Source organism: Emiliania huxleyi (genome assembly GCF_000372725.1).
Source record: "Emiliania huxleyi CCMP1516 unplaced genomic scaffold EMIHUscaffold_66, whole genome shotgun sequence".
Taxonomy (NCBI): Eukaryota; Haptophyta; order Isochrysidales; family Noelaerhabdaceae; genus Emiliania; species Emiliania huxleyi.
Window position 1 is genome coordinate 267,251 of NW_005197053.1, and position 11,569 is coordinate 278,819.

Below are 11,569 nucleotides of genomic sequence, written 5' to 3' on the forward strand. Positions count from 1 at the left end.
TATGGATGAGGTGAGCTCACAGCGACCGCGCTCAAAGCCTCTCTCACCGGCAGATTTCGCCCGCGCGGCAGACCGCACTTTCATCGCGCGTTCTCGCCGGACGGACGTTCGCCGGCAGGCCGCGAGGGCATCTGCCGGCGCTCGTCTGCCAAAGTGGCGCCAGAGTGGAGAACTGGAGGCTGCATATTCAAACGGCCGAGGCGGTCTACCGTCCGGCGGCGGCGGTCTACCGTTCGGCGGCTGAAAAAGGGGTAGACCAGTCTACCGCGGTCTACCAAGTCTACCGGTAGACTGGGGTCGTAGGTTCATTACGGTCTACCGGTAGACTGCGGTAGACTGCGGTAGACTCGTCTACCAAATGGTCTACCGTCTACCCGGTCTACCGGTAGACGGTAGACGGGCCACCCCTCAGCCTTGATCCGCTGGCGCTTGTCCCATTTGTGTCTCGTCGTGGTGGTCGGCATGTGTAGTGTACATGTTGTTGTTGTTGTAAGAATAGTGAATAGTGTGCATGCGCGCCCCAAACAAGTACAGTCCCAGCAACCGCAACCGCTGCGCCGCGTACGCACAGCACTCGAACGCCGCCGTCGGCCCATGCCAGAACCGCTCCCACTTGGCCATCCGTGGCGGCCTTCTGAATGCTTGCGGATACATCGCCGACGCCCTCCGCGGCGGGCGGAGGCGGCGTGCGGCGCGCCGCGGACATATACGGACTAGAGAAGTTTCTCCGAGACCTCGGGAGCGGGCAGGTATTCACACCTCGGCAGTGTGGGCAGGGCAGGGCAGGGCAGTGTGGATTTCACACCCGGGGCAGGTAGGGGATCGGGCAGGGCAGGACAGGGCAGTTGTGCGGCAGTATGCGGCAGGGCAGGACCACAAGCAGAGTGGGCAGGTCGGATGTCAAGAGGCAGGTCACAATTGCAGTCTGAGATTTAAAAACTCACGTCGTGAAAAAAAGGCGCGCATAATTGCTATGGACCTGAGATTCACACCCACTGCGGCTGCAGCGGTCCGCTCACCTGCACAGGGCAAAAACGTGTAGCGTAACAGACGAGTTGTGACGATCAGTGCTGGCGGAGGCCTCATCGCCGCGAATGTTGCCAGTCGCAGCGGGATCTGACGTCGCGTTCGAGGTGTGCATTGGCGGAGGGGTCGCATGGCTGAGAGAGGCAGAGGCAGCAGGCGGGTGGTGGGGCGGCACCTGTTGCTGCCATGGGCAGCGCCGAGCCGCGGCGGAGGTCGCTCCGTAGTTCTGCGTTGAGCCGCACGAGTGCGCCGACCCGTCGCGAGGTGCCTGCGCGGGGGTGATGTCGCGCCGATGGCTGAGTACGTGCGGCGTGAGCGGGCTTTGTGCGAAGGGGCGGCGCGAGAGGTGAGCCGGCGGGCGCGCCGGCGGTCGAGTTACCGAACAATTCGACGTGGCGCAGCTCCGCGCCGGCGGGGACGACCGAGCACATGATGTCGGCGGCGGTCACGCGACGAGGGAGAGCCGCAGGAGCCCTCTGAGAGCCAGGCGCGCGAAAGCAGCGATGAGTGGCGCCGCGATCAGCCACCTGTGGGCGGCCACCGGGGTGACGGTCAAGCTCGCGACGGGGTGAATCTGGTGCGTCTAGTATCACTGGTGGGCTGGGTGTGCAGCAGCGGCGCTCAAAAAGAGGGAAAAAACTCGGCAACTGTTTGGAGTGTCTACATTCTCGAGGCACCGTTCTCGGCCCGGCCGGAAAGCTGGCTGGTGGTCGCGCGCGGCGCGTCAGCGCCACTCCGACTGGTCGGGCACCTCGGCTGGGTCCATCAGCAAGAGGCCCGCGCCGTCGGGCGGCCCCGGGAGCGCATGATGCCCCTCCGAGAGGCGCTGACGCCCCGCCGAGATCGCGCTGGTTTGGCACGAAAAGACGTGGCGCCAGGGGGGGGGGGTCAAGTATGGTACCCTAGAATAGTGAAGTTATGGGAGAGATGTGGATATGTGTCTATGTGCTGAAGTCCTTGAAGTCCTGCACCTGATCAGCTCTCTCCTCGATGGGTTGTTATTTCCTTCATTCCCTACCTCCTCCGTGCTACACGAGGGCAGTGCTAGCCGTAGCAGCTACGACCTACGTACACCGTATTAATACGCTCTCATTCGGAGTTTTGCCTAGAAGCACGCCTAGTCCCTAGAGAAGCCCCGTTTGCCCCGAGGAACCCTCTTCTCAGCCTCAGGCTGAGCGACTCAGGCCTCAGCGTGAAAGCAAGAGCTGCCTCTGGGAGTCACGGCGCTCGTTTACCGGCAGTCCTGCACGTTTACCTTAAAAACATTCCCTGTACTGAGCGTATAACGCATCACACAAGCCGCAGTACACAACTCATCTGACTCGTGAGAGACGGAGTACGGGTTTAGCGTTCCTTGTGATCCTTCTGATCGGGCTCACGCCCCGCAAATCGCCTCCTCAACCAGAGCCGCCGGAACACCGCCGGCGCCTTGCACCGTCCACAGTGCGCGGAACACACCCGCCGCGCTGGCCGCCCGCCCAAGCGCGCCCGGCACGCCCTGCGCCTTCTCCACTGCATCGTGCACCGTGCCGCCCACGTTCTGCGCCAGCCAGCTGCCCATGTCCCGCACGCCTCCGCCGCCAAAGGTCCACAGGAAGTGGCCGTCGACCCCGGCGTCATCGTACAGGCGGGCCACCGTCTCGGCAATCACCGCCAGCACCGCCCCGAGCTCCCCGGCGCCGTAGCCAGCCTTGCGGCCTGCGGACGAAGCGCCAGCGAGCGCCCACTCCCCGACCAGGACGCGGTTGCCTGTTCACAGCTGGAGAGGCGTGGAGCGTCGGCGAGGCAGCCCTGCTGGCTGAGTGTCGTGTCTGTGTGCCCGTGTCCCTCCCGCTCCATGTGAGACCCGTCTCCCCGTCGCTTTCGGGAGGGGGGGGGGGGGGGGGGGCTCCCCAAAAGGGAATTTCCTCTCTTTTTTTACGGGGCTGCCTGACGCGACAAAAGCCTTGAGATACCGGACCTCGTTGTACGCGCGCAGCGTGAGCCTACGCCGCGCGCGCACAGAACGGTTGAGGCTGCGGACACACCGGCAGACACTGGGTGCGTGTGGGAGGAGGGAGGTCACACGTGAGGTATCTAGGGGTAGCACGTGAGAGGGCTGGTACACGTGAGAGGGGGGTGGTACATCAGTGAGGTACCTAGATACCTCGCAAGTGGCGCCGAGCGATGCTTCGTCCTCGTGCGTCTTGCGCGCCACGGAGAGGTGCGCACGGGGTGCCCGTGCGTAGCTGCAGCCGAGCCCGCGTCTTTTCTACTGCGCACGCGGTACGGGCAGTGCCGCGTCCACGCATCTAAGCAGCAGCGAGCCGGCACATCTGCCCCGCCCGCCCTGTCCTCGGGGCGGGCAGGGGAGCGGGTGGCAATGCTGGAGTGGCCTCGTTGTAGGCCGGCTCTGCGCAACGCACGCACGAGGCGGGGCAAGGTGAGGCGGGGCCGAGGGGTGGCGGAGACAGCTGCACAGGCAGAGTGGCGCGCCGCTGGCGTCCGTGACGCTGGCGTCCGTGACGCTGGCGTCCGTGACGCTGCTCATGCCCCACCCGCCGAGGGCAGGGTCGCCGGGCGGGGTGGGTGGGTCGCCAAAGGAGCAGCGCGGCCTGAAGAGAGGACGTGCCGACGGCGTAACACCGAAGGTGGAGGTCCCCGCACCGTGCCCGGCGGCGATCAAGGCTCCATCTCGGCTAGGCCTCGGGCTCCGTCTCGGCTAGACCTCGCGTCCACTCGGGCGAGTTCGTGTTGCACACGTAGACGTGCGTGTCCCAAACCACCTGGCGCGGCGAGGTCAGCCGAGATGAGCCCCGAGGTCCGCTCGAGAGGTGCCGCCGTGTCCGAAGCGCCACCTTCCCAAACGTCGAGTGGTCAGAGCCAAAGTCGAGCCACGGCTCCGCCCGCATCCGCTCGCTCCACGTGGGCAACTGCCTACGCTCGAGACACTCTCCCACTGAGCTCGGCCGACCTCGCTGAACCTCCTCCCCTCTTGACCAAGGAGGCGTCTGCCACGGCCACGCAAAGGGCACAACCGCAACCTCCTTCGGCAACCCCCTCGCTCTCATCCTGCGGATCGCTCCGTCGTACCACAGCATCAGGTCGGTGTACCCCTCCGTCGCCTCGGGCGTGTACGAGGCCGGCCTGCGGCAGCAACCAGTTGAGCCAATTAGCACTCGGCATATGAGTCGGTCTTTCGTTGGTCGTGTGCGGCATGCCTGCCGGAGCGCGCGGCTCCCGCGCCGCGGCGGAAGGCGGGGAAGGCGATCCGGTTGTTTTCGTTTGTGATCTGGACGCCCCAGAGCACGTCCCGCAGGTGAGGCGTCGTCTGGAGAGAGGCGCACAGGCTGACCATCGCCTCCACCGTTCGCCAGCCCAACTTCCAGTTGGCGTCCGACGCAAAGTGGGCACGTTCGGCGCGAGCGTAGGTGCTTTTGTTGCTGCTCTCGCGCATGCCGCTGTGCATCTCTCCGTTCTGGGAGCCGGGCAGCCCGTGCAAGTCAAGGAGAAGGCGCACCCCGAACTCGGCCGCAAGCCGAAAGAGCCGCTTGAAGTGGACCGCATACTCGGGGGGACTCATCAGCTCGTGCAGCCTCCGCATCAGCGCGAGGTCGACCTCCGAGACGGGCGTCGGCTCGCCTACGGGCAATCGGCGCATCTCGCGAGGTTCCTCCGAGACCGGCGTCGGGCGCCCATGTCCACTTCGGCTCATCTCGGCCAATCTCGGCTAATCTCGGCTAATCTCGGCTAATCTCGGGGGCTCGCCCATGTCCATCGAGCTCAGCTCGGTCGCGTTAAGAAAGTTCCAGTACCCGACCGGCACGCGCACGACGCCCACGCCTAGTGGAGGAGCTCGCGATGACGCGAGCAAAAAAAAAGGGAAGTCAAGCAGCCGCGCGCGCCATACGCGGCCAGAGCGGCGAAGTTTGCGCGGGAGATGCGCGATGAGAGGTGCGACTCCATCTGCCCCTTTGTCAAGTTGGACATGTGCCACCGCCACGGATTCTCGGGCGTGTCGTAGGACCGCCGCTCCGCCGCCGTCATCCCATCCCAAAGCCAGTCCTCGATGAGAAAAGCGGACCCCAGGTTGATCCATCCCGTCTCCGAGAGAGGAGACGCGCCGCTGAGGCCATCCACCAGAGCCGGCTCGGCACCGAGAGGCCGCCGAGCGAGGAAGGTGAGGCAGGCGGTCGCCGCTGCCACAATAGTTCCGACGCCCGTGGCGAGCCAGCGGCGGCCCATGAGCTTCTTCTTCCGCGCCTCGGCCGAGCGCAGGTCGGTCTGGACTGCCATTGCGCCCATCGTCGACATGGCGCCCCCGGCCGTGGGAGGGTGTGCACGCGGGGGCTGGGCGTCGGCGAGCGAGGTGTAAATGGTTACCCTGTTCGTGACGAAAGTCGTGACGTCGGCTTTGCCGTCCGGCTTTGCTCCAGGCCGCGGTTCTCTCGTTCGCTAAAAAAACTCCCCAAAGGGAAACCCGGAGCGCGGAGCCAACCCTCGGAGACCCGTGTTTACTTTAAGGCCCCTTCCCTGCGAACGCGAACCCCCGGGGCTAGGGCTCTCTTGCCCGTAACCCGATCCCGATCATCCGGCCCGCTGGGTGCGCTTCTGAGCTCCCCGGCCCTGGATGTGAGTGAGCTGAGGGAGGGTGTAGAGGATGTAGAGTGTAGAGCGCTGTAGAGCTGTAGAGCTGCAGAGCTCTACATCGGGCGCGGGACGAACTGCGTGCGTTGTAGAGCGATGTAGAGCGCGATTTTGCTGTAGAGTTTGTTGTAGAGGCTCTACAGCAAAACCGCGGGAAGGCAGTGACTCAAAGAGGTCGAGCCGCGCTAATGGGGTGTCTCCGAGCTTACTGGAGCTCTGATGGACGGCCCTGACTATCCCTGACACACAGATAGTCACTCTGACGGCACACAACACCCTATAACTGCGTCATGACCAGCCTGCCGTGCGTCGCCGGTGCCGCATTCGTCGCTGTGCTTCTTTAGCAGGCGGTGGACTGTCGGCGGCGAGGACGGTCGCATTTGCGCGAGGCGAGGCGAGCATTGCTGCGCGTTGCATGCGCCATGCCTCGCGCCAGCGCGTGCGGGAGCTCCTGGCTGAGCGTTGAGTCCAGGTGAGTTGCGCTGGCCACTATCGCTACGCCGAGCCGAGCTGACGTGCCGAGGCGCCGGCCAGTCGCAGCCGTGAGGCATGCCATAGCAGCAGAGGCACCTGCCACCCATTGGGCGGGCAGACAGAAGGCCAGGGCAGCACTGGCAAGTGCAACGCGCCTCATGTCGGAGAGCGACCGTGCCTCGTTCGCCGCTTTTGATGTAGAGTTTGTTGTAGAGATTTCACGTTGTAGAGCGCTTCTACATCGCTCTACAACGCACGCAGTTCGTCCCGCGGCGGATGTAGAGCTCTACAGCGCTCCAGCGCTCTACAGCGCTCTACAGCGCTCTACAGCTCTACAGCTCTACAGCGCTCTACACTCTACATCCTCTACACCCTCCCTCAGGATGTGAGGCTGCCAACTGCACTCCAAGTGCTCCAAGTGCCCCAAAAATGCTCGAAGTGCTCCAAATGCCGATCATCCGGCCCGCTGGGTGCGCTTCTTAGCTCCCCGGCCCTGGATGTGAGGTTACTCTCTGACTGCACTCCAAGTGCTCCAAGTGCTCACGGCGGAGGGCCTTACCAACCACGCGCTTTATTTCGGGGTTGTCAATCCGAACACAACTCAATCCGTCCGCTCAAAAATGATTCTGACCAAAAATGGGCAAAAACGGGGTAAATAACAAATAAAAACGGTCACCTCTGCTGTGAGATGGGTAAAAGGGTAGACGAAGGCGCCCTCAAAAGGAACAGATCCCCGCCAAAAACACGGGGTGATTTTCGACCCAATCAGTTAACTAGCCTCTCAACAACCCGTCTGAAAACCCAACCAGTTAACTAATAGGCAGTTTTGAAACTACTATCAAGCAGTTTTGGAAACCCGCCTGTTAATGGTCAGCCCTAGCCTTGGCGGAGGTGGTTGTGGTGATGGTGGTGGTGATGGTGGTGGTGGTGGTGGTGGTGAGTTTGAGAGCGCGAGCGAGTGAGCGAGTGAGTCCGCGTGCGCCTCGCCCTCGGCGTGGAACATGCGCTGCCCGGCGCACGACGTGATGAAGAAGGGGAGCGCCGCCTCCACGCCCAGCCAGTATCCAGGTCGAGAGGTCGAGGTCTGCGTGGCCGATCCCGTGAAGGCAAGCGTGCCGCAGCTCGACGTTGGGCGATTCACATTCATGCGGGAGCGAATCGTGATTACCCCCGTGTGTGGGTGTGAACAAGAATGTGCCACCCTGAGAACGAGCAGCCATGCGCGAGCTGATACCGCCGCACGGAGAGGGCTGGATTCGGGACAAGGGCTTGGTTTCTAGGATCTAGCTTGGTTTGGGCCCCATCACGTGGGCCGAGGAGACCGGCTGCCCACCCACTCACCACACGAGGAGGACCGAATGATAAACAAATAATAAAGGGAGATGTGTACACTCAAATGGGTCCAACCCCGCCGGGCACCGCCTCGGGATACAAAATCTATAGCGGCGGGCCTCACAGCTCACAGCTCACAGCTCACAGCTCACAACATTCACAGCACACAAATCGCTCAATGGCACAGCGCGGCAGCAAAGGGGCAAAAACGCTACACGCACACAGAGAGGCACTGGTAGTAACGCAGAGGAGTCTACATACCTTGGTACACCCCTGTGCCGGATCGGCATAACTAAGCCAGCCCACCGGCCGAGTCGAACAAGTAGTGCGTGTCCCGCTCAACCTCACTCAAACTACCATTCGCCCCCACGGCGTCTCTGGAGGCTCCGAAACTAAAGGACGTGCTGCGCCGCTTCGCGCAGCCTAGACACTGCCCATTCCGGCGCCCCGGGCGGTAGCTGGTATTCTCGCTTCGGCGGGGATGTATTCTCGCTTCGGCGCCGTGATCTCATGCAAGCACATGCCGAAGCAAGCACATGCCGAAGCACATCCGCGGCGCGCCGAGTCACCGACTAAGAGCCTCCAGTTGGCGCGGTACAAGAACATGTCCAGGAGGTCGGAACCAGAGCTTTGCAAGTGTTCGCGTTTGCAAGTCGCGCCGACGTCGACCGCTTCAATTGCCGTGAGTACGGCATCCGGGATCGTATCGAGAGCCGCCACCGCCTCATCGGTGCTGAGCGCGCCATCGCTCCCGGAGAAGACCGACAGCTCGACGACGCACGCACGCTTGTCCTTCCCCGTCGTGTCCATTCCGCAGCCGTCGTTGGCGTAGGTTGCGAGAGCTTCGCACAGGTCGTCGACGGAGACCGAGGGATTGGGGGCGAATCCGACAACGGCGGGCAGTGAGAGCTGCAGCAGACCGATTCGTGCCAGCATATACCCAGGGGAGGCGGCGGACGGAGACGGAGGAGCGGGAAGCGGCGGACAGGAGAGGAGAGTTGAGGCCGTCGGCGTACAACCACGGAGAGGAGGCAGAGATCCCTAGCCTCCATTCCCCCCTCGGACCCCCCTTGGACGCGTCCTCGCACAAGGCGAAAAAGAAATAGATGTGGCATGCCTGCCAGGAAGAAGAAACGGACTGACCGACAAAAAAAGAAACATCCCTCGACCCAGCTTTGCTCTTCGGAAGCGCCGGACTCAGGCACACCCCCTTTGCTGCCACTCAAAATCGTTGGGTCGCTTCAGTTCACGAAGTCCCCCCATGGGCCGTTGTTTGAGAGAGAGAGATTTTTAGAAGCCATCGGCAGCTTGCGCACTACCACGGGAGTTCTTTCTTGTTGTTTGTGTATGCATCCGATTGTGGATTGAGAAACCGAGAGTTGTCGTAAAACGCGGGCGAAAGCAAGCAGGACCCCGACAAGCCGCCCGACGTTGGGCCTCTGCCCCGCACGCTCCCGCCCCTCTGCCCCTCACACACACCCAGGCCCGACATGCACATACAAGACAAACCCGGCGTCCTGCTCTCAAAAGAAAAGAAAAAATGGGAAGGAGGAGACCAGCGGGGGAGACTCCCCGCCTATGCAACACCCCAGAGAGGGGCTGCCATCGCCGAAGCTGTGCCTAAGCATAACTCCCAAACCCGCAGCGGCCCGGGGGGCCTTGGGGGCAGCCTGCCGGACCGCTGTTGCACGGGGCCAAGCCCCAGAAGATGAGAGTAGTTGATGGATCGGGCTGTCGACCGTGCCTCCCCTCTTTTCGTCAGAGTGGGACCTACGCCGCGCCGGGTAAGGGGCGCGCCCGGTCCTCGACGGAGCCGCGCGCCCCAAACGACCCAGGCGGCGAGTAGTCGTCCTCGAACCTTCGACTCGTAGTCGCCCGTGGTCAGCGCCCCTCCCCCCTCGCCCGTCCCTACTCGTACTGCTCTCGAGGCGCCCGCGGCATCTCACCGCCCATCTTCGGCCACGCGTTGTAGTCAAAGATGGCGGCGTTGCGCCTCGCGACGATGGCCGAGTGCACTTGCAGGAAGCGCTTGCGCTCGCTACTGACCCGCCATCGTTCGCTGTCGGAGGACGCCTTAGCGGCCTTGATGTCGAAGTTGGTGTTGAACCACGTCGCCGCCTCGTGCCCGATGCCGCCGCGCGTGCTCGCCGCCCACGTCATAAAGTCGCAGTTTTTGGCGTCGCACGCCGCTGCCTTAGCCTTCCGCTTCGTCGCCTCAGCGTAGTCGGTGGCTAGGCGCTACCTCTTTTTTTTATTACCAAAGGGAGGGCTACACGAGGCCCTCTACGCTGGGGTGCCGGCGCCCTACTGGGCGCCCCCCACTCCCTTCCCCTTGGGGCGAGCCCCCTCCAACCCACCCGCGCTAGGTCTCGGGGGACGAAGGGGTCACACCCGACGACCTCGGGAACTAGCCGGGGCAGTCGGAGAAGTGGCAACTCCGTGCACTGACGGTCGGCCGCCAGAAAACACGCCTCCGTGGCTCGGGTTACACCAATCCTCGCTACCCAACGCGGCCAAAGGATATCCACCTCGAGAACCTCGAGAGAGCCCCCCATCCCGCTTAGCCATACCTCTTTCACTTGTTGGATGTGTCGCGCCCTGCGCGCTCGGCGTGAAGATCGCGCTCTAGGCTGTCACCACTGGGGTTTGCCCTGCCAGTTCCTGCCCTCATGGCGCTCGAGCGGGTGGATGTTGACGTCCTCATGCCCACGCCGCCCCCGCTGCCGGAGGGCGGCGTGCAGCTCAAGTTGCCGCTGTCGCTGCTCGGGCTCCGCGGGCTCAACAACCTCGGCCAGACGTGCTTCATGAATTGCATCCTCCAGATCCTCGTGCACTGCCCGCCGGTCGCTCGCTTCTTCCTCTCGGACCGCCACAACCGGCACGTCTGCCAGATGCGGCGGCGGCAGGCGCAGAGCGACAGCGGCGGCGACGGCCCCCTCAAGCCGTGCCTCGGCTGCGAGATGGACGCCATCTTTGCGGCGTGCTTCTCCGGCACGCAGGCGCCGCTGTCGCCGCACACGTTCATCCACGCGATGTGGTGCTCGTCGGAGCACTTTGCCGGCTACGAGCAGCACGACGCGCACGAGTTCCTCGTCGCCCTCCTCGCCGGCATCTACAGCGCCATGCGCCAGCCGTCCTGCCTGCCGCCGCCGCCGCCGGTGCCGGTGCGCGACACCTCCGAGACAGTTCCGACGCCTGCCCCGAAACTCCCGCCCGCCAGACACGCACACCCCCCCTCTCCCCCGCCTCGCACACGCGCCTGCCGCCGCCGCGCTTGTCGCACCACACCGCCCCTCCTCCTGCCTCACCGGACACCGCCTATTGGTCGGTGGCGGCCCCATGACTTGCTTGCTAGCGACTTGCTGCTAGCCACACGGCACAACAGCTCTGGCACAACAGCTCTGTCTTGAAAGCCGCCGAAAGCCGCCGCTGTCGCCCCTGCCGCCGGCTGCACCGCCCCCCGCCTCCCGACTCCACCGCCTCCTCCCCTCGCCGCCGCGCTCACCACCACCACCTCCGCCGCCGCCTTCGCCACCGCCACTCTCGCCGCCGCCCGCGCCACCACCACCCTCGCCGCCGCCCGCGCCACCACCACCCTCGTCGCCGCCCGCGCCACCGCCACCCTCGCCGCCGCCCGCGCCACCGCCACCCTCGTCGCCGCCCGCGCCGCAACCACAGGCGCCGCTGCATCCCGGACCCGCGTCGCTGACGCGCCCGCCGTCGCTCGGCGAGTCGCGCGGCGGGCAGTGTCTAGGAAGTGTCTAGGAAGTGTCTCTGAAGTGTCTCGGAAGTGTCTAGGCGAGTCGCGCGGCGGGCCGCCCGCCGGCAAGGCGTGCGAGGAGATGTCCTCCATCTTTGCGGGAGTCCTCCGCTCCGAGGTGAGACACTTCCGAGACACTTCCGAGACACTTCGGAGACACTTCGGAGACACTTCGGAGACACTTCAGAGACACTTCCGAGACACTTCCGAGACACTTCGGAGACACTTCGGAGACACTTCCGAGACACTTCCGAGACACGTCCGAGACACTTCGGAGACACTTCAGAGACACTTCGGAGACACTTCAGAGACACTTCGGAGACACTTCAGAGACACTTCAGAGACACTTCT

General features: G+C 64.0%; 4 protein-coding genes across 4 annotated transcripts in view; 1 reads left to right on the forward strand and 3 right to left on the reverse strand.

Annotated features, from left to right (window-relative positions):
• Positions 1 to 2,257: 2,257 nt before the first annotated feature.
• On the reverse strand, positions 2,258 to 3,917 carry EMIHUDRAFT_215671 (hypothetical protein; the record flags this gene model as incomplete). The annotated part of the gene is made up of 4 exons (XM_005762827.1): positions 2,258 to 2,295; positions 2,446 to 2,775; positions 3,734 to 3,791; positions 3,864 to 3,917. 4 exons carry the CDS (start codon positions 3,915 to 3,917, stop codon positions 2,258 to 2,260), a joined length of 480 nt encoding a protein of 159 aa, XP_005762884.1.
• Positions 3,918 to 4,177: 260 nt separating this feature from the next.
• On the reverse strand, positions 4,178 to 4,609 carry EMIHUDRAFT_215672 (hypothetical protein; the record flags this gene model as incomplete). Its single annotated transcript, XM_005762828.1, has 1 exon — positions 4,178 to 4,609. The coding sequence occupies one exon, from the start codon at positions 4,607 to 4,609 to the stop codon at positions 4,178 to 4,180; it is 432 nt and encodes a 143-aa protein (XP_005762885.1).
• A 2,885-nt stretch (positions 4,610 to 7,494) lies between these two features.
• EMIHUDRAFT_437868 (hypothetical protein) lies at positions 7,495 to 8,456 on the reverse strand. The gene has a single exon (XM_005762829.1). It carries the CDS (start codon positions 8,392 to 8,394, stop codon positions 7,882 to 7,884), a length of 513 nt encoding a protein of 170 aa, XP_005762886.1. The 5' UTR covers positions 8,395 to 8,456; the 3' UTR covers positions 7,495 to 7,881.
• A 1,671-nt stretch (positions 8,457 to 10,127) lies between these two features.
• Positions 10,128 to 11,569, forward strand: part of EMIHUDRAFT_215678 (hypothetical protein) — a gene marked incomplete at both ends in the record, with an annotated part of 4,959 nt that continues 3,517 nt past the window's right edge. The window contains one exon of the mRNA XM_005762830.1: positions 10,128 to 10,622. Within this exon, the coding sequence (XP_005762887.1) occupies positions 10,128 to 10,622 (495 nt within the window). The remainder of the gene's footprint in view (positions 10,623 to 11,569) is intronic.